Raw genomic sequence first — 19,175 nt, 5'->3', positions numbered from 1 at the left:
TATATATATTTATATATGATTTTTCCCTTCCTTCTTTTCTCCTTTCTCCAATCCCAGTTATTCTTTCCTTTTGAACAGTTTCTTTCCCTTTCATATCTATTGTACTGTTTGGATCTTATCTATTCTATCAGTTTCTTATTCTAGGGAGACAATATGATGTTTACACATGTGAGTCTGATTTATTTCACTTATGAGTATTGTCTATTTTTGTTTCTGTCTCCTGTACATTGGCATCCTGGTAAAAAAAATCCTTGCCCAGGGCAGGTATGGTGGTGCATGCCTCTAATTCCAGCACTTGGGAGGCTGAGGCAGGTGGATTATCACAAATATGAGGCCAGTGTGGGCTACATAGTGAGTTCAAGGTGAGACCCTGTCTCAAAAAAAAAAAAAAAAAAAAAGAAAGAAAGAAAAGAAAAAAAAATCCTTCTCCACATCAATCACCTTAAACATTTCCTTTATGTTTTCTTTTAGTAGTTTCATGTCTTACACTTAAATCTTTTTTGGGGGTTGATTCTTTGTAACTGGTGAGAGATAGGGCTCCAATTTCTTTTTTAAAAATTTTATTTTAAAGAGAAAAAAGTAAAACAAGATTTCAAAACAAGATAGTACGAGGGTGACATTGATTAATACATTGTGTATTGTTATCTTTAGTTACTCAGAGTAGAAGTTATAGACATTTAATTGTCCAAATAATATTAGCACAAAACTTTCTTTTCAGTGAACTAAGAGAAATTAGTAGTATAACTATCTTAACCATCTCATACTTATCTTTTATTTTGCTCTTCCTTCCTTCTTTTCTCCTTTCCCCCATACTAGTTTCTTTCTTTTTTGGACAGTTTCTTCCCATTTTACAATATCTATCATACATTTTGTATCTTATGTACTTTCAGCTTCTCACATTAGGGAGACAATATGATGCTTGCACATGTGGGTCTGGTTTATTTCACTTATGAGTATGGTCTCATGTTGCATCTGTTTACCTATGAAAGTCTCCAGTTTATCCTTCTTTATGGCTGAGTAGTACTCCATTGTATAAAAATACCACATCTTTTTTATCGATTCCTTGGTTGATGGGTATTTGGGTGTTTCCAAGATTTGGCCATTACAAATTGTGATGTTTAAAGATAGGTGTACATACATCACTGTGGTCCAATGTTTTTAATTCTTCTGGGAAGACACCCAGAAGGGGAATAGCTGGGTAAAATTGAACCTCCAATCCTAGCTTTTTGAGGAATCTCCACACTGATTTCCACAGTGGTTGCACCAGTCTACACTCCCACCAACAGTGCAGGTGGGTTCCTTTTTCCCCACAACTCCCCAGCATTTGTTATTGGTTGATTTCTTGATAATAGCCATTCTTTCTGGGGTGACATGGAACCTCAGTGTTGCTTTAATTTGCATTTCTCAAATTACCAGTCATGTTGAACATTTTTTCATATATTTATTTGCTGTTTGTATTTCTTCATTTGAGAAGTGTGTATTCATCTCAGATGTAGGGTTCCAGTTTCATTTTTTGTCCTTTTGAGACAGGGTCTTGCTATGCCATTCAGACTGGTCTTGAGCTCACTTTGTAGCCCAGGCTGGCCTCAAACTCACAAGAACCCTCCTGCATTAGACTCCCGAGTGCTAGGATTACAGGTGTGCACCACCATGCCTGGCTTTCAGTGTCATTCTTCTTCATGTGGTTACCCAGTTTTCCTAGCAACTTTTTTGGGAAAGTGTCATGGTTAGGGGATATTTGCAAGGGGAAACAATATAATACAGGGCACATATTTCATAAGATTATTTATAATAGCCACCCAAAGAATCATATACAAGAGCTGGGCGTGGTGGCACACACCTGTAATCCTAGCACTTGGGAGGCTAAGGCAAGAGGATCGTTGTGAGTTCGAGACCAACCTGGGCTACAAAGTGAGCTCAAGGCCAGCCTGAGCTGCATAGCAAGACCCTGTCTCAAAAAGACAAAGAAAGAAAAAAGAATCATATACAAGAGAGTGTAGGAAATCTGTCCACACACTAGAGATCAAAGAATCCAGCTGAGGGCCTGGATCCCCCGGTAATGTCCTGCATGAGTCCAGCTGAAGACCTAGAGCTCATAACAATGCCTCCCACAAACCCAGCTGGAGGCCTAGAGCCCATAACAATATCTCATGCAGGCCTGTTTCACATATCTGTGCTGAGAAGGCCCAAAGGTCAGTGGTGGAATCTAGGAAGTCTGTGCCAGCAGAATGAAGGATCTGTGCCGGCAGACTGAGGGATCTGCACTGGAGCCAGGAAGCAATGCTCAAAGTAAGAACCAGAGCTCCCCCAAAAGGTACCACAGCCATCTTCAGCAACAGTGAGGTCCCGAGCTCCTCCGATGATCAGGAAAGCCAAGTTCCCATCAGGAAAGCCAATGCGACAAGTTTCTCCAGGAGACTGAGCCGTGCACCATCTTCCCCTCCAGAGCCAGGAAGCGATGCTCAGAGTGAGGACCAGAGCTTCCCTACGGTGAACTGAAGCCATTCTCAGTGCCAACAAGGTCCTGAGCTCCTCAGAGGATGAAAACAGCAAGTTCATCAGGAAAGCCAGCTTGAGAAGCTCCTCCCAAAGAACCAACAGCTCCTTATAGCTTCTCCCAGCTCCCAGCAGCCTTTTTCAGTTCCCAACAGCCTAGCCTCTCCTTCTCCAGTTCTGCCTCTTTTGCTGCTGGCAACAGTCCCCAGGTGGGCCTCCCACGCCCAGCACCACACTTACTCAGTTCAGCTGGGGGTTACAAATTCACCATCAGTTGTCAATCCACTACAGAAAGACTGTCCTTTCTCCAATGCATATGCTTACTACCTTTTTCTAACATCACTTGACTAAAGATGTTTGGGTTTACTGTTGGCTTTCTATTCTGTCCCACTGGTTTATATGTTTATTTTATGCCAGCACCGTGCTGTTTCAAGCTTTGTATTATATTTTGAACTCAGATGATATAATGCTCCTGCTTTGTTGTTTTTACTGAAGAGTGCTTTGAATATTTGGTTTTTTTCATGATTCCATAGAAATGTTAGGCGTTTTTTTCTAATTCTGTGAAGAATGTCATTAGCATTTTGATAGAGATTGCACTGAACCTGTAGGTTTCTTTGGTTTGTATAGAAATTTTATTAATACTGATTCTTCCATTCCATAACCAAGTGATATATTTTGATTTTTTTGTTCTTTTCAAAGTCTTGCATCATTGCTCTATAGTTTTCATTAAAGAGTTTTTTCACTGCTTGGTTAAATTTTTTCCTAGGTATTGTTTTGTAACTACTGTAAATGACACTGCTTTCTGGATTTCTACTTCAGATAATTTGCTATTGGCATGTAGCAATGCTGCCTGCAATTTTGTTGAATTTGTTTGTTCTAATAATATGTTGGTGGCATTTTTGGGCTTTTCTGTATATAAGATCATGTCCACTGAAACAATGACATACTAAATTTCTCTTTTTGAATTTGGATTCCTTTATTTCTTGCTGGATTGTTCTGGCTAGGACATTCAGTACTATTCTGAATAAAAGTGGTGAAAGCATGTCTGTCTTGTTCCAACTGTCAGAGAGAAAGCTCTCAGCTTTTCCTCATTCGTTACTGTTAGCTGTTGGCCTTTACTATGTTGAGGCATATTCCTTCTATACCTAATAATGTGCAGCACTTTTCTTATGAAGGGATGTGGAGTTTCATCAAATACAGTTTTTGCATCTATTGAGATGATCAGATGATTTTTCCTTTATTCTGTTGATGTAGTGTATCACATTTATTGTGTATGTTGAATAAGCCTTGCATCACTGGGATGAATCCCTCTTGATCATGTGACTAATATTTATAATGTGCTGTTGGATTCAATTTGCTAGTATTTTGTTGTGAAGTTTTGCATCTACTGTCACCAAAGATACTGATCTGTAGTTCTTTTTTGTGATGTTCTTGTCTTTGTTTTAAAGCCAAGGTAACGCTGGCCTCATAAAATGTTTGGAAGAATTCGCTCCTTCAGTTGTTTGGGATAACTTAAGAAGAGCTCATATTAGTTCTTTAAGTATTTGGTAGGACTCAGGGGTGAAGCTTTCTGGTTTGGGGTTATGCTTGGATGAGAGACTTTCCATTACTGTTTGATCTTGTTACTCCTTATTGGTCTGTTTAGGTTTTCTATTTCTTCATGATTCAATCTTGGTAATGTGTATGTGTCTAAGAATTTGCCCATTTCTTCTCGGTCATCAAATTTACTGGCATATAGTTGTTCATAATACTCTCTAATGATTCTTTGTATTTCTGTAATGTCATCCTCTTTATCCATGATTTATTTGTGTCTTCTATTTTTCTTAGTCTAGTTAAGGGTTTGTCTATTTTGTTTATCTTTTTGAAGAAGCAGCTCTTTGTTTCACTGATCTTTTGTTATTTTTTAGCCTACTTCATGTATTTGTGCTCAGATACTTATTATCTCATTTCTTCTACTAATTTTCAGTTTGGTTTGTTCTTGTTTTTCTAGTTCCATGACATGCAGCAATTGGTTATTTATTTGAGATCTTTTTTTAGTATAAATACTGGTTGCTATAAACTTTCTTCACAATACCGCTTTTGCCTTATTCCATAGGTTTTGGTATGTTGTGTGTCTATTTCCAATTGATATAACAAAATTTTAATATCCTTCTTAATTTCTTGTTTGATCCATTGGTTGTTCAAGAGTAAGTGGCTTGTGGCACATACCTGTAATCCCAGCACTCGGGAGGCTGAGGCGAGAGGATCATTACGAGTTCAAGACCAGCCTGGGCTACAAAGTGAACTCAAGGCCAGCCTGAACTGCATAGCAAGACCTGTCTCACAAAGAGAAAAAAAAAGAGTAAGTGGTGTAATTTTCATGAATTTGTATCATTTCCAAAATTTTTCTTGTTATTTCTTGTTTTATTGCTTTGTGGTCAGAAAAAAATGCTTGATATGATATCATTTCTTTTAAGTTTGCTATTTGTTTTATGGCCTATCATATAATTTGTCCTGGAGAATGTTCCATGTGCTGATGAGAAGAATGTGTGTCCTGCAGCTGTTGGGTGGAATGTTATGTAATATCTGTTAAATCTATTTAGTCTAAGGTGCAGTTTAATGCTGTTATTTCTATGGTGACTTTCTTTCTGAATGGTCCTTTTTTGCTGAAAATGAGGTGTTAAAGTCCCCTATTACTATTGTATTGGAGTCTATCTTTCCCTTTAGGCCTTATTCATATTTATATTATATATTTGTGTGCTCCAATGTTGGATGCATATATATTTAGAATTGTTATTTTTTCTTAATGAATCAACTGCTTCATCATGTTATAATGATTTTCCTTTTCTTCTTTCCTTTAGTAATTCTGATTTGAAGTATATTTTATCTGATATAAGTATTGGCTATTCTAATTGATTTTTGTTTCCATGTGCATGAAACATCTATATTTGCAGACAGGGTTTCTCTGTGTTGTTCAGGCTAGCCTTCCATGAATGATCCCTTTGCTTCAATGTCCTGAATAACGGAGATTGTAGGAACAAATCATAGTGCATAGTCTTGCATGCAGTATGGTGTTACATCCCTTCACTTTCAGTCTATATATGTTCTGCGGGTGTAGTGAGTTTATTGTAAACAACATACAGTTGAGTCTTGTTTTTATCCATTCAATTACTCTGTGTCTTTTAATTGAAGAATTAACTCCATTTACATTCAAGGTAATTATTGATAGACAAGGTCTTACTATAAACATTTTGTAATTTCTAATTTTATTGTGGTTCCTTTTTACTGTCTTTGTGGTTAAGTGATTTACTGTACTAGTGTGTTTTGATTCCTTGCTTATTATTGTTGGCTTGTCTATTAAAGATTTTTGCTTTGTAGTTATCATGAGACTTACAAAAAACTCTTTTGATTATAGCAAGCTATTTTGAAATATAGCAATTTGACATGATTGTAAAGATAGCAAAACAAAAAGAAACAGAAAATACACCAATTTAAAAATCTCTAAATTTGCACTCAATTTCTCCCCACATTTTGAATTTTTGATGTTTCATTTTATATATTTCTCTATTGCCTGTCTCTCAATAGATTGATATAATTATTATTTTTAATTGTTTTGCTTTTCAGTCTTTATAAAGAGATAGGAATGGTTTGTGCAACATGTTCACAGTATTAGGAGATTATAAATTTGGTGTATATAGGTATTTACCAGTGAGTTTTATGCCTTCCAATGTTTTCTTGTTGCTCATTAGTTTCTCTTTTGTTTAGTTTGAAGAAGTTTTTTTTTTTTACCATTTCTTATAGGACAGGTCTTGTGGACATATATTCTTTCAGCTTTTCTTTGGGAAATTTCATTCCTTTCTAAAGGACAATTTTGCTGTATACAGTATTCTTAGTTGGCAGTTTTATTTTCCCTTTCATACTATGAAAAAAAAAATGTTACTCTGTTTTAGCTTGTAAATATTCTGCTGAGACATCTGCTTCCTTGACATATTCTCTTTATCTTTCACTTTTGAGAGCTTGGATTAATTGAGTTAAGTATGACTGGTGAGCTTTGTTCTTCTTGCATTTGGATATTTGTATTCTTCTATAGATTTGGGAAGTTTTTTTGTTATGATCTCTTTGTGTAAGTTTCCACATTGTTAGCATTCTCAAGTTTGTCTTGAACCCCCAAAGCTCAAATATTTGCTCCTTTAGTGCTGTCACAAAGTTCCCATCGGCTTTCTTCACTTCTCCTTATTCTTTTTTCTTCCCTGTGTATTTTCAAATAGCCTGTTTTTCATCATATCACAGCGATATATGTGCACCTATGTTCATAGCAACACAATTTGTAATTGCTAAATTGTGGAAGCAACCCAAATGTCCATCCACTGAGGATTGGATAAGAAAATTGTGGTACTTTTATATATGGAATATTACTCAGCTGTAAAGAAAGATAAACTCGCGGCTTTTATAGGTAAATGGTCACAACTAGAGACCAAACTCATAAGTGAAATAAATCAAACATACATGTGCGAGCACTGCATTGTTTCACTAGTGTAAAACCTGAAAGGGTTAATTTAAACGAGGAGGTATGATAGACATTGTGAAATGATAGGAAAGCACTCAAGGGTAAAGGGCAACTGGGATGTAGGAAAAGAGAAGGGAAAGAAGGAGAAATTTTGTATGTAGGTACATGCAGGATAGTTAACATGGCTGTTCTACTGTCTTGTATTTCTTTGCTGAAAGAAACTGTCAATGAGTCCTTGGTTGATCAGTATTGCATGTCTCTATCTGTTTTCATGAGAAACCACTTTGAAGATATCAATATGTAATAGAACAAACATTGTTAATTTCCTACCACTTTGTTTGCAACTCTTTTGGGAAGATACCCAGAAGAGGAATATCTGGGTTGAATAGGACCTGTAATCCTAGTTTTTTGAGGAATCTCCATAATAATTTCTGCAGTGGTTGCACCAGTCTGCACTCCTACCAGTGGTGGAGAAGGGTACCTTTCTCCTCACAGTCTTACCAGTGTTTGCTATTGGTTGATTTCTTGATGATAGCCATTCTTTCTGGAGTGAGATGAAATCTCAGTGTTTTAATTTGCATCTCTCAAATGGCCAATGATGTTGAACATTTTTTCATATATTTATTGGCCATTTTTATTTCTTCATCTGAGAAGTGCATAGTCTTCTCAGCTGTCCGTTTTTAGATTGGGTCTTTGAATTTTGGGGGGGTTCTGATTTTTTTTCAATTCTTTATATGTTCAGATAGAAATCCCTTCATAAACAACTGGTAAAATATTTCCTGATTCTGTGGGTTGTCTTTTCAGTCTGTTGGTGGTTTCTTTTGATGTGCAAAAGTTTTTAATAAAATGAGAATTTGGGCAGGATGTCAAGTAGACCAATGGGCCACAATTTCAGATCCAGCCCCCTGTGAAAGTCACACATGACTGGCTGGAGTGGGGATAGAGAATCCCTGTGTCCTTCCTTGCCCAAGCTTAAACTTCTCAGGGGATATCTTCGTCTAGCTTGTGTCCTCTCCTTGACTGTCTCATCAGGCCATCTCTAACCCAGTCACTGTGGTAGGGTGACATCGAGAACCCTGAAGTATAGCTGTTCTCTGGCTCAGTCTTAAATAGTTAACTCCTTCTCCAAATGATTTCTGATTAAACACTCTCAAATACGGTAGATGCTGCACTGAATTTGTTCTACAACTGCAGCTTGCCATCTGAGAGGAGTCACTTTCAAAGTAAAATCTGACACTGTTTTTGCACTTTACAGTGGCAGTGGGCTTTTCTTGGGGCTAGTGCTACAGGCCTGGTCCATTTTTTTCTCCCTGCAACTGCCAATGAGACAGGTCTGTCTCTCTGGGCACTGGGGTATACTTTTCATACTGCTTTTTCCTTTTCTCTGCTTCTCCAGCTTCTCTGTAGCTTCTAGCTTTTCTGTCAGCTCTCTCCAGATTCCTGGAGATCTACTTTTTTCTTTTCACCAAATTCTTGTTTTCCAGGTATCTTGATTCCAGGCCCCTGAGAGGCTATATTTTACTGCTGGTTTGTACTCCACTACTTTTAATTTCTTCATCTTTTTTATTTTTAAAACTAACTGTATTTTACTAGATTCTGTTGAATCTGAGTAAATGATTGACTAGGTAAGTCTGATGGAGGAGGAGTAATGTTTTAGACTTTTCTTCTCTGTTCTTTATTCTCTAAGTACTAATCCAGTGATGATGAACCTTTTAGAGCTTGCAGTGATACAAACAGCCTGCTGCAGCAAATTTGCCATAGGTTTGCCACCAGAATATTAATTTAAAACTTGTTGCAATTGGTACCAGATGTTATTTGCTTTCTATTGGCTAGAAATGCTTTTTATCCTGGATATGTTATTCCTAAGTAAGGAAACAAATGTTTATTTCTTGCTTATATAAAACTTTTTGCATACCTTATAACCTCAACAGAGCCAAAATCACATTTTACTTTCTAAAATCATAGTACTTAGGTTTAGTGAACTCAGATTTTGTGATTTCCACACCGAGTTAAAATATCTATTATATTTTCCAGAGGTACAGTATTTAAATATAGGATATATTTATTTATCATTGTTTAGCCTTTACAGTTGTCATGTATGAATATATATCACCCATGGTCTCATAATAAATAATAGAAATAAGTAGGTATGGCCTGTTAATTACAAGATCCCAGAACACATGTGCAGAACAGTTCCCAGAGCCCTATAATGTGGACTTCTTATGAGAATTCAAACGGGCTTTCAGAAGGATGGCCTAGACCTGATATTAGCCTGAGGTGTGGGATTCCAGCACTGCTTCTCGGGACCTGTATGTAGAAGTTCTTGTGGGTTTCCACGAGATTTCTACAGTGCAGAAGGATAAGACACCCCAAAGAGCTTGCTATTATGGTTTTCTTCATGAAAGCCCACACTGCTTTCTCCAGGGTGTCCTTTTTCTTTTTCCCCTTTTACTCAGCCCAAGCTTGCTCTGCAGAGCCAATTTCTTTCTCAGTCTTTACTTTTACTTTTTCAAATAAACTTTTGCACTACTTTTTGTGTTTCATTCAATTCTTTGTTCCGGATGAGAAGAAGCTGGAACCCATCTCCAAGTGAGGAAAACAATCCAGAACCTGGCAATATTTATTCGGTGAGCCACTTTTAGAAGGAGCTACCGAATAACATTTATATGCACAAATATTAATGGTGCACTAGCTCAAAGAAAATTTGTACCAATTTTAATGCTGTTTGATGTTAATTTCTTTATTTTCCCTTCTGTCCTTACCTGACATCTCATGATTTTGGCATTATTTACCATGTTCTGCATGGTCGTGTAGTGTGAGCTAGGGAAAGATTTCAGAGGTAATGGAAAATGTATTACTGATGAACTATGATTTTGCATATTTGATGTAGTAACTACTGTGTGCTAAAATGTCTTTACCTGAAAACTAATGTAGTGAGGATAACCTAGGTAGCATAATATTACCTTGAAAAGTTATATAATCATACTGCCATGTGTTTTTAACTTAAAATGGTCATAAATACCGCCTATTCTTAATGCAAAATGGAATATATTAGCACCACCTAGTGGAAATATAATGAAGTGTATACTAGTCATTTCAACCACAATGCTATTTAAAATAGAAAATAATTTAGAACTAGAAGAAATCTTACAGTTTCTAGCCATTATGTTATTTCTTCCTTGATTTCTTCTGTGACTTGTTGGGTTATTAAAAAATGTGTTGGGTTTGTTTGTGCATTTACCTAATTTCTGTGTTTCCTTTTGACGTTTATTTCTAGTTTCATTGTGCTACTCTCATAAGCATGGTATAATTTTGATTCTTTTGTATTTACTTATATTTACTTTGTTGGGTACTATATGGTATATTTTGGAGAAAGTTTGTGTGCTGCTGAGATGAATATATAGTCTGTTGTTTGGTGGAACACACTGTAGACATGTATTAAATCCACTTGTTTGAAGGTGTAGTTCAATATTTCTTGGTTGCTTTTTTTCCTCTCGCTGATCCATCTATTTGTGACAGTAGGGTATTGCTATCCCCTCACTATAACTGTGTTGATGTTTATCTGCTCTCTTATGTCCAGTAGTGTTTGTTTTATGAAGTTGGGTGCACAAGTGCTTTTTTTTTTTTTAATAAGTGCTCTCCAGAATCTGCAGTCTTAGCCAGGGATATAGTTCAGTGGCATCAGCTCCTGCCTGTCAAGCACAAGGTCCTGAGTTTGATTCCTGGTACCAAAAAAAAAAAAAAACAAAACCCAGACTTTGCAGTCTTAGAATCCTGCAATCATAGTTTCTCTTTCTGCGTAGCTTTATAGCCTGTGGGTTTGGGAGCTACTCCTACCCCTCCATTCCAGAGGCCCATATGGTCTTATACTGTGGCAACCGTCCAAACTAAGACATGTCTTTGTTCATGTTGGCAGAGGAGGGAAAGCAATCATGCCAGTGATCTCTGTGCTCTATGTAGGCATTGGAGTGCAACTTAAGCCAATTGCTAGACTTAATGCCAGCATTTAAGTTCCAGCCACCTCCGAAAGACACACTGTCCAGGCCTAATTTCTCACCACAGAAGGCAGAACCCCATGTCCACCTATGTCTAGCCCATGACTTCTCTATACCTGTCTCTTATAACTAGCTTACACAGTCACTCTTGTAAGATAACACTGGAAACCTTGCAATGAAGTTATTCTGTAGCTGTTGTATGGCATAGTTTTAAACAATTGACTCCTTCCCCAAAGTGGCTCCTGATTAAAGCTTCTCAAATGTGGCAGGTTCTGCAGTGGATGTCTTCTCCAGCTCTAATCTGCTGTGTGGAAGGAGTCGCTATGGGAGTAAAACCATATACTGCTTTCGCAGTTTATAATAGCTGTGGACTTTTCTTGTGGTTAGTACTGTAGGCCTGGTCCGTTGTTTGTCACTGGAGCTGCCACTCCTCCAGGCTTACCTCCTCTCCCCAGACACTGGCGTTGTCCTTGATCAGGTCAGTTGGTAGTCAGTTAGCTGTGCTCCCCTGTTCCAAGGGGAAAAAACCTCAGTGTAGCCTTGGAGTTAGCTAGGAGCCATGGCGAGTACCCAGAATTGATGGTTGTGGAGGTAGCTGCAGGTAAACGCAGCCTTCAAACTTTCTTGGCCAAGTCATGTATCTCCCCCCTTCAATTTTCTTTTGTCTTTTTTGAGACAGGGTCTCGCTATGCAGTTCAGGCTGGCCTTGAACTCACTTTGTAGCCCAGGCGGGTCTCAAACTTGCAATGATCCTCCTGCCTCAGCCTCCTTAGTGCTGGGATTACAGGCATGCGCCACCATGCTCCACTTCTCCCCTTCAATTTTGTGAGCTTTTCTTTCATGTATTTTTGGGCATATAAAACTGTTATACTTTCCTAATATGTTGTGCATTTAGCATTTGAATATTCCCTCTTTATCTGTAGTGACTTTTTTTTTGCCTTGAAGTCTATTTTGTCTGATATTAACACAGCCACTGTAAATCTCTTATGGTTGTTGTTGACTTGTTATATTTTGTTCTGCACCTTTACTGTGTACCTCTTTACATCTTTGAATCTAGACAGTGTCTTTTGTAGATAGTGTATATTGAATCTTATTTTTAATCTAATTTGAAAATGTTTGCTTTTTTATTGTATCATTTAATCCATCTATATATAATGTTAATATTAATGCTGTTGGATTTATGCTTAATGTTTTGGTTTTTCTTTTCTTTTATATTTGTAACTTTTTGTCTTTTACTTTTTCTGCCTCTTTTTATCTTAAATAGTTATTTAAGAATATTAATGAATTTATCTTATTGAGTTAAAATATATAACAAAATTTGTCATTTTATTTATTTTAAGTATTTAATTCATTAGCATTAATTGATTTCATAATATTAGAAAGTAGGGTCATACATCACCATTTGTTTCCCATACTTTTTTTTTTGGTTTTTCTCCGGTACCGGGAACCAAACTCACGACCTTGCGCATGCCAGGCAGGTGCTTTTGCCACTGAGATAAATCCCCAGCCCCTTATTTCCCATACTTTTTCATCACTTGAAACTGAAAGTATAACTTTAACTCTCCAGCCCTCCCTCCCCTCACCCCCTGGTAATCTACTTTCTGTCTTTATGAATTTACTTATTATGGATGTTTCATACAAATGGGGGCACTCTATATAATAATTACATCTATCTTGATCATTTTTACTTCCCTCCCTCGACACTCTCCTCTCTGCCCACTTCCTCAGGTCCCCTTCCCATTCCACAAATTCTATCTCTGTATTTCCTACCATTTCTCTTTTATTTTGCTCTTTAGATCATGATTTTTCATATAAGAGGAAACATGTGATTTTTAGCCTTCTGGTATGATTTATTTGAGTTAGCATTGTGGTTTTGAGATTCATTCATTTCCTTATAAATAACTCAAATTTATTATTTTTATGGATGAGTAGGACTCTATTATATATACATTTATGATATAAATTCATCAGACCACTTCTATAAGCTATTTATCATGAACTGTAGTGCTATAAATATGGATATGCATGTATCATTATCATTTGATAGCATTTACTTTTATGAGAAGAGACCTGGAAGAGGTATAGCTAAGTCAAATGGAATTTTTATTTTTTTCAGCATTCTCCATATTAATTTCCATAGTGGTCGCATAGTTTACTTTTCCTCCAACAATGTTGAAGGTTTCTTTTCTACTGCAACCTTGCTAGCGGTTGTTTTTTGAGTCTTTGATTATTGCCATAGCTATTAGAATAAATGGTATCTCATTGTTGTTATGATTTGTATTTTACTAATGGTCAGAGATGTTGAAAATTTTTTTCATGAACCTGTTGGCCACTTGTACTTCTTTTGAGAAGTGCATAGCCATTTCAGTCGTCCATGCTTTGACTGGGTCTTTTATTTTACCGAGTATATTTTTCTTTTTAGTTGTTTATATATTTAGATATTAGTCCTTTGTTTGAGGAGTAGCTCCAAAATGTTTTCTGCATTCTGTCTGTGGTCTCTTCACTATGTTGGTTGTTTTCTTTGTTGTACAGAAGATTTTTTAATTGGCTATAATCCCCTTTGTGGATTCTTTGTTTTATATATTATACAATCAGGATTCTGTTCAGAAAGTCCTTGCATATGTTTCTGTTTTCAGGAGATTTACCAATTTTATTTTCCAGTGGATTCAATGTTTCTGCTTTTACATGTAGGTTTGTTTCCATTCTGTTTTAATTTTAGTACGGGGTAAGAGACATGGTTCTAGATTCATTCTTTTGAATCTGGATAGGTAGATTTCCCAGCACCATTAGTTAAAGAGGCTATCTTTTCTCCAACGTATGCTCTTGGCTCTTTTGTCAAAAATCTGATGGCTGAAGGCACATGACATTGTTTCTGCATCCAATTCTATTGCATTGGTCAATATGCTTGTTTTTGTGCCAGTCCTATGTTTTCTTTTTAATATTGTAGCTTTGCAGTATAAATTGAAATTTAGGATTATGTGCCCTGCTTTGCTCTTTCTGCCTAGCATTGCTATGGCCATTCGGGGTCTCTTCTGGTTCTATATAAATTCTTGGATTGGATCCCTGTGCTGGACCCAGGAAGACTTGAGAGCCACATGATATACACCCAGATAGTGTTGCCACCCACCTGGCCCTTTGCTGGTGCCAGGATGACCCAGGGATTGCATGCTCTTCCCCCAAGCAAGGCTGTTGCCCACCAGGCCTCGAGCTAATGACAAGAGGACAAGGGAAGTATATGCCACCACATGGCAGGCCCTACACCAGTGTCAGGAGGACCTGAGAATGGTGTGCTCTGCCTCCAGTCCCTGGGTTCTCCACAGCACATGGCAACAGAGTTGCAACCAATAAACCAATCTGATTAAAGAAGAGAGCAATGCCCAGGAGGAGAGTTTTGCTTCAGGAGTGACGTTAAATCCTTCCATAGAGTGAAAGACAGCCTTGGGAGACAGGCTTGGGGGTGACAGCTAAATAAAGATCTCCTAAAATCCTCTGTGATGCCTGGGCTCAGATCAGGAAGATCATGGGTCTATAGTTTGCTATGAGATGCTAGGTTTGGTGGGAATAATCATCAGAGAGAAAGGCCGCAAAGAAGAAGGCATAAAGTCCAATGATATGCTTGAGCTCTGGCACTGCTGCTAATATCCAGAAGAACTCAATGCTCTGAAATTACTATAGTTCAATGGAAAGGGGGTGCTAATTATCTTCATTAAAATCACAGCCCTCTTTGTTTTGGTAAACAGCTGTTCATGAGTGGTTCCTAGGGTTTGTCAATATGCAGTTGACATTTGGTGCCACTACTGACACTGAATTTACTACCCTTGATAAGGTAACATAGTAGTGCCTGGCAATTGGTTTTCTCTCTACACCACTATCTGTATTGGATGGAGGTCATAAACAATACTATAGCTCGCTCCCAAACAAGGGAACACTGGGTTAAAAATTTGCCTACCTCAGCATAAAAAACTGCACAAATCCAAGAATGTAAAAAGACAAGGCAACAAAATACCTCCAAAAAACAGTCAATCCCCAAAAATTGGTACAAGGAGACTTGAGGGAGAGGAAATCATAAACTAAACAGCAGATGGGTGTGAAAGGGTGCCAATGGAGTTAAAACAGTTCTTTAAGGTATTTGGTAAATTTAAAGAAGAGATAACTAATCACATAATGACTATAATGAAACAAATGTTCAGTGAGCCTAAGAAGACAGTAATGAAAAACAGCTAGTGGAGCTAAAGAAAGAGATGCAAAACATGAATGCCCAACATAGGAAAGCTGAAGTTGAACAAAGCCTTTGAACAAATGGACTTAATATACATGATGTTCCACCCAATGAGAGAATGTACATTTTTTTGAGACAGGGTCTTGTTATGTTGTCTAGGCTAGCCTTGAACTCATTAAGTGGCCCATGTTGCCCTCAGACTCACAGTTCTCCTTCTGCCTCAGCCTTCTTTGTTCTGGGGTTATGGGTGTGCACCCCTACACCTGGCTGAGAATGCACATTCTTTATGACCACATATGTTACTTTCTCAAATATAGACTACATACTAGTAAACAAACCATGTGGAACCAAATGCAAAAGAATCAAAATTTTACCATGCATAATATCAGTTCATAGTGCAATGAAAGAATTGGAGTCCATAAGAAAGTTCAAAACAAAAATCCAGATCAAAAACATGATAGAAAGGATGGGTAGCAGAAGTAACCACTGTGAAGGCAGTGTCAAACCTAAAGGACAGGGCTAAATTAAATCATCAATTAATGACAGATACTTTGAAAACAACAAGGGAACATGAAAAATGGATTAAATGGATCCTAGATGACTCAAAGAAGACCAATATAAGAATAATTGGAATTTTTACCATGCATATCAGTTCACAGTGCAATGAAACTAGAATTCAAGAGCAGAAGAAATTACAGAAACCATGAACACATATGGAAATTAAACAATACATTTTTGAATAATCAATGTGTCACAGAAAACATTAAGGAAGAAATAAGACAGTTATTAGAATTAAATGATAATGCCAGTACAGTATACCAGAATTTATGGGAGACAATCAAAGGAGTCTTATGAGAGAAGTAGACAGTGGTGAATGCCCACATCAGAAAAATAGAATGAGCTCAAATAAGTGTCCTAATGATGCATCTCAAGGTCTTAGAAAAAGAACAGTCCAAACCCAGAGCTTGTTCAAGGAAGTAAATTATAAAGATCAGAGTACAAAATTAACAAAATGGAGACTGTGGTGGATTAACTAATGGTCAACTTGTAAAACCCAACTGAACTGAATCAGCATGATGCTGGGTGTGGAAGGCCCACCTGAAGATTGTTGCCAACAGCATAAAAAGTGGAACAAGAGAGAAAGATAGCGTGCTGTTGATTCTCCTGGAGAAGCTTCTCACACTGGTTTTCCTCATATGAACTCAGGTGTTCTCATTGTCAGAGGAGCTTGGGTCCTCGCTGTTGCTGAGGATGGTTGTACTTCTCTTTGGGGGAGTTCTGGTCCCTACCATGAGCCTTGCTTCTTATCTCCAGCACAGATCCCTGAACCTGCTGGCACAGATCCTTCATCCCACTGGTGCAGATTTTCTAGCTTCCACCACTGACCTTTGGGCCTTTCCAGGGCAGAACCTTGATACAGATTTGCATGAGACATTGTCATGGGCTCTAGGCCTCCAGTTGGACTCATGCAGAACAATGCCATGGGCTGTAGGTCTTCAGCTGGATTCTTTGGGTCTCTAGTTTGTGGACAGATCTCCTGTACTCTTTTGAATTTGATTCTTTGGGTCAACATTATAAAATAATCCTATAAATTATGTGTCCTGTATTAAATCTTTTCCCTTGTGAACCCTGACTACCACAGAGACTAATCAAACAATACTGAATTCTACATGAACTTCAGGGAGGATCTAACAGCAATATTCCTCAGACTCTTTAATGAAATCAAGAGGAAAGGAATACTTCTGAAATCATTCTTGAAAGCTAACATTATCTTGATCACAAAACCAGACAAGAATGCAACAAAGGAAGAGAAGTGTAGGCCAATTTCTCTAATGAACATAGATGCAAAAATCCTTAACAAGATACTGGCAAACAGAATGGATCAAATCATCAAAAGGATCATACACCATGACCAAGTAGGCTTCATTTTAGGGATTCAGGGATTGTTCTACCCATGCAAATCAATGACTGCATTTTATCACATAAACAGATGCAAGAACAAAAATCACATCATCATCTCAAAGGATGCAGTAAAGACATTGTAAAAAATCTAACATCCATTTATGATAAAATTCTGAAGAAAATAGATGTAGAAAGATGTAATCCGAAAGTGATAAAAGCCACTTGTTACTAGCCTACCGCTAATATCTTATTAAATGGAGAGAAGCTGAAAGCCTTCCCTCTAAAATCAGTAAAAGAAAACCCCAAGGATATCCACTATCATTACTCCACTTCAGTGTAGTCCTTGAAACATTAGCCAGAGCAATCAGGCAAGAGAAAGAAATAAAAAGACTCCTAGAATTGCTAACTAAATTCAGCGGTATAGCAGGACACAAAATAATTACACAAAAATGAATAAAATTCCTGCAGATACCAAGAAAGGGAATATCTGTGTCAAATGGAACCTGTATTTTTGGTTGTTTGAGGAATCTCCACACTAGTTTTGACAGTGGTTGCACAGGGCTGCACTCCCACCACCAGTGGAGAAGTGTTCCTTTGTCCCCACAGACCCTCCAGCATTTGTTACTGGTTGATTTTTTGGTAATAGTGATTATTTCTGGAGTGAGATGGAATCTCAGTGTTGTTTTGATTTGCATCTCTTGAATGACCAGTGATGTTGAACATTTTTTCATATATCTGTTTGCTGTTTGTACTTCTTCATCTGAGAAGTGTATATTCATCTGAGATGCCCATTTTTGGATTGGGTCTTTAAACATGGGGGTTTGATTTTTTTTTAGTTTTTTTTATATGTTCTTGGTAGTAATCTTTTGTCTGAGGAACAGCTGGCAAACATTTTTCCCAGTGATGTTGAACATTTTTTCATATATTTATTTGCTGTTTGTACTTCTTCATGTGGGAAATGCCTGTGGGCATCATACCACAGTGATGTATGCACACCCATTTTTATAGAAGCAATTTGTAAGAGCTAAATCTTAGAAACAGCACAATTGCTGATCAACCAATGAATAGATAAAGATGTGGGGTTTTTTATACTGTGGAGTACTACTCAGCCATAAAGAAGGATAATCTTGAGACATTTCTAGGTAAATGGTTGCACCTTGAGACCATACTCTTAAGTGAAACACATTTGGTACATATGTGTAAATATCACAATGTTTCTTTGGTGAGAGAAACCGGAAGTATAAATAAGGATGAAAATGTATAATAGATATTTTAAAACAGGAAGAAAATGTTCAAATCAGAAGAAGAACTAGGCAAAGGAGGGGGGAAGGGAAGGAAGGGAAAAGAAAAAAGGTAAAAGAAAGAAAAAATGTAAACAAAGCTTTTGCACATAAGGAGGGGAGGAGGGGTTGAAAGGAGGGGAGGGAAGTGGGAGAAAAAGAATCAAGATATATCATGTCTAGGTACAAATTCCTTATGATGGTACAATCATCTATATCTAAAATGTACCAATGAAATAATTTAATTTAAAAAATAAAATCAAATGCTGGGTGTGGTAGCACATGAGAAAATGCTCATCATCATGGGTCATGAGAGTAATGCAAATTAAAATAACAATGAGAAACCATCTTACTCCAGAAAGAATGGCTACCATCAAGATGTCACATAAATACTGGCAAGGCTGCAGGGAAATCTGTAATCCCTGCATTTGAGAGGCTGAGGCAGGAGGATCTCTGTGAGTTCAAGGCCGGCCTGGGTTACATAAGTGAGTTCAAGGCCAGCCTGAACTACATAGCAAGACCCTGTCTCAGTTGTCATCAATCAGTCAATCATGTTCCTATATACTAACAATGAACTCAGTGAAAAAACAATTAGGAAAACAAAGCTATTCACAATAGCAACAAAGTAGTTAAATACTTAGGTATTAACCTAACTAAGGAGTGAAAGACATTTACATTGAAAATTATATCACTGAAAAAAAATCTAGGGGGCTGGGGATTTAGCTCAGTGGCAAAAGCGCTTGCCTGGCAAGCGCAAGGTCATGAGTTCGGTTCCCGGTACCGGAGAAAAACCAAAA

General features: G+C 37.4%; 1 protein-coding gene across 1 annotated transcript in view; it reads left to right on the top strand.

Moving 5' to 3' along the window:
* The window catches only part of Tex11 (testis expressed 11), a gene marked incomplete at its 5' end in the record, with an annotated part of 374,380 nt that overhangs the window by 100,401 nt on the left and 254,804 nt on the right, over positions 1–19,175 (top strand). Inside the window, 1 exon segment of the mRNA XM_005401706.1 lies at positions 8,467–8,509. Coding sequence (XP_005401763.1) covers positions 8,467–8,509 — 43 coding nt within the window.

Source organism: Chinchilla lanigera, unplaced genomic scaffold, assembly GCF_000276665.1.
Source record: "Chinchilla lanigera isolate Chin_1 unplaced genomic scaffold, ChiLan1.0 scaffold00074, whole genome shotgun sequence".
NCBI lineage: Eukaryota > Metazoa > Chordata > Mammalia > Rodentia > Chinchillidae > Chinchilla > Chinchilla lanigera.
This window is presented reverse-complemented; position numbering and strand designations above follow the sequence as displayed.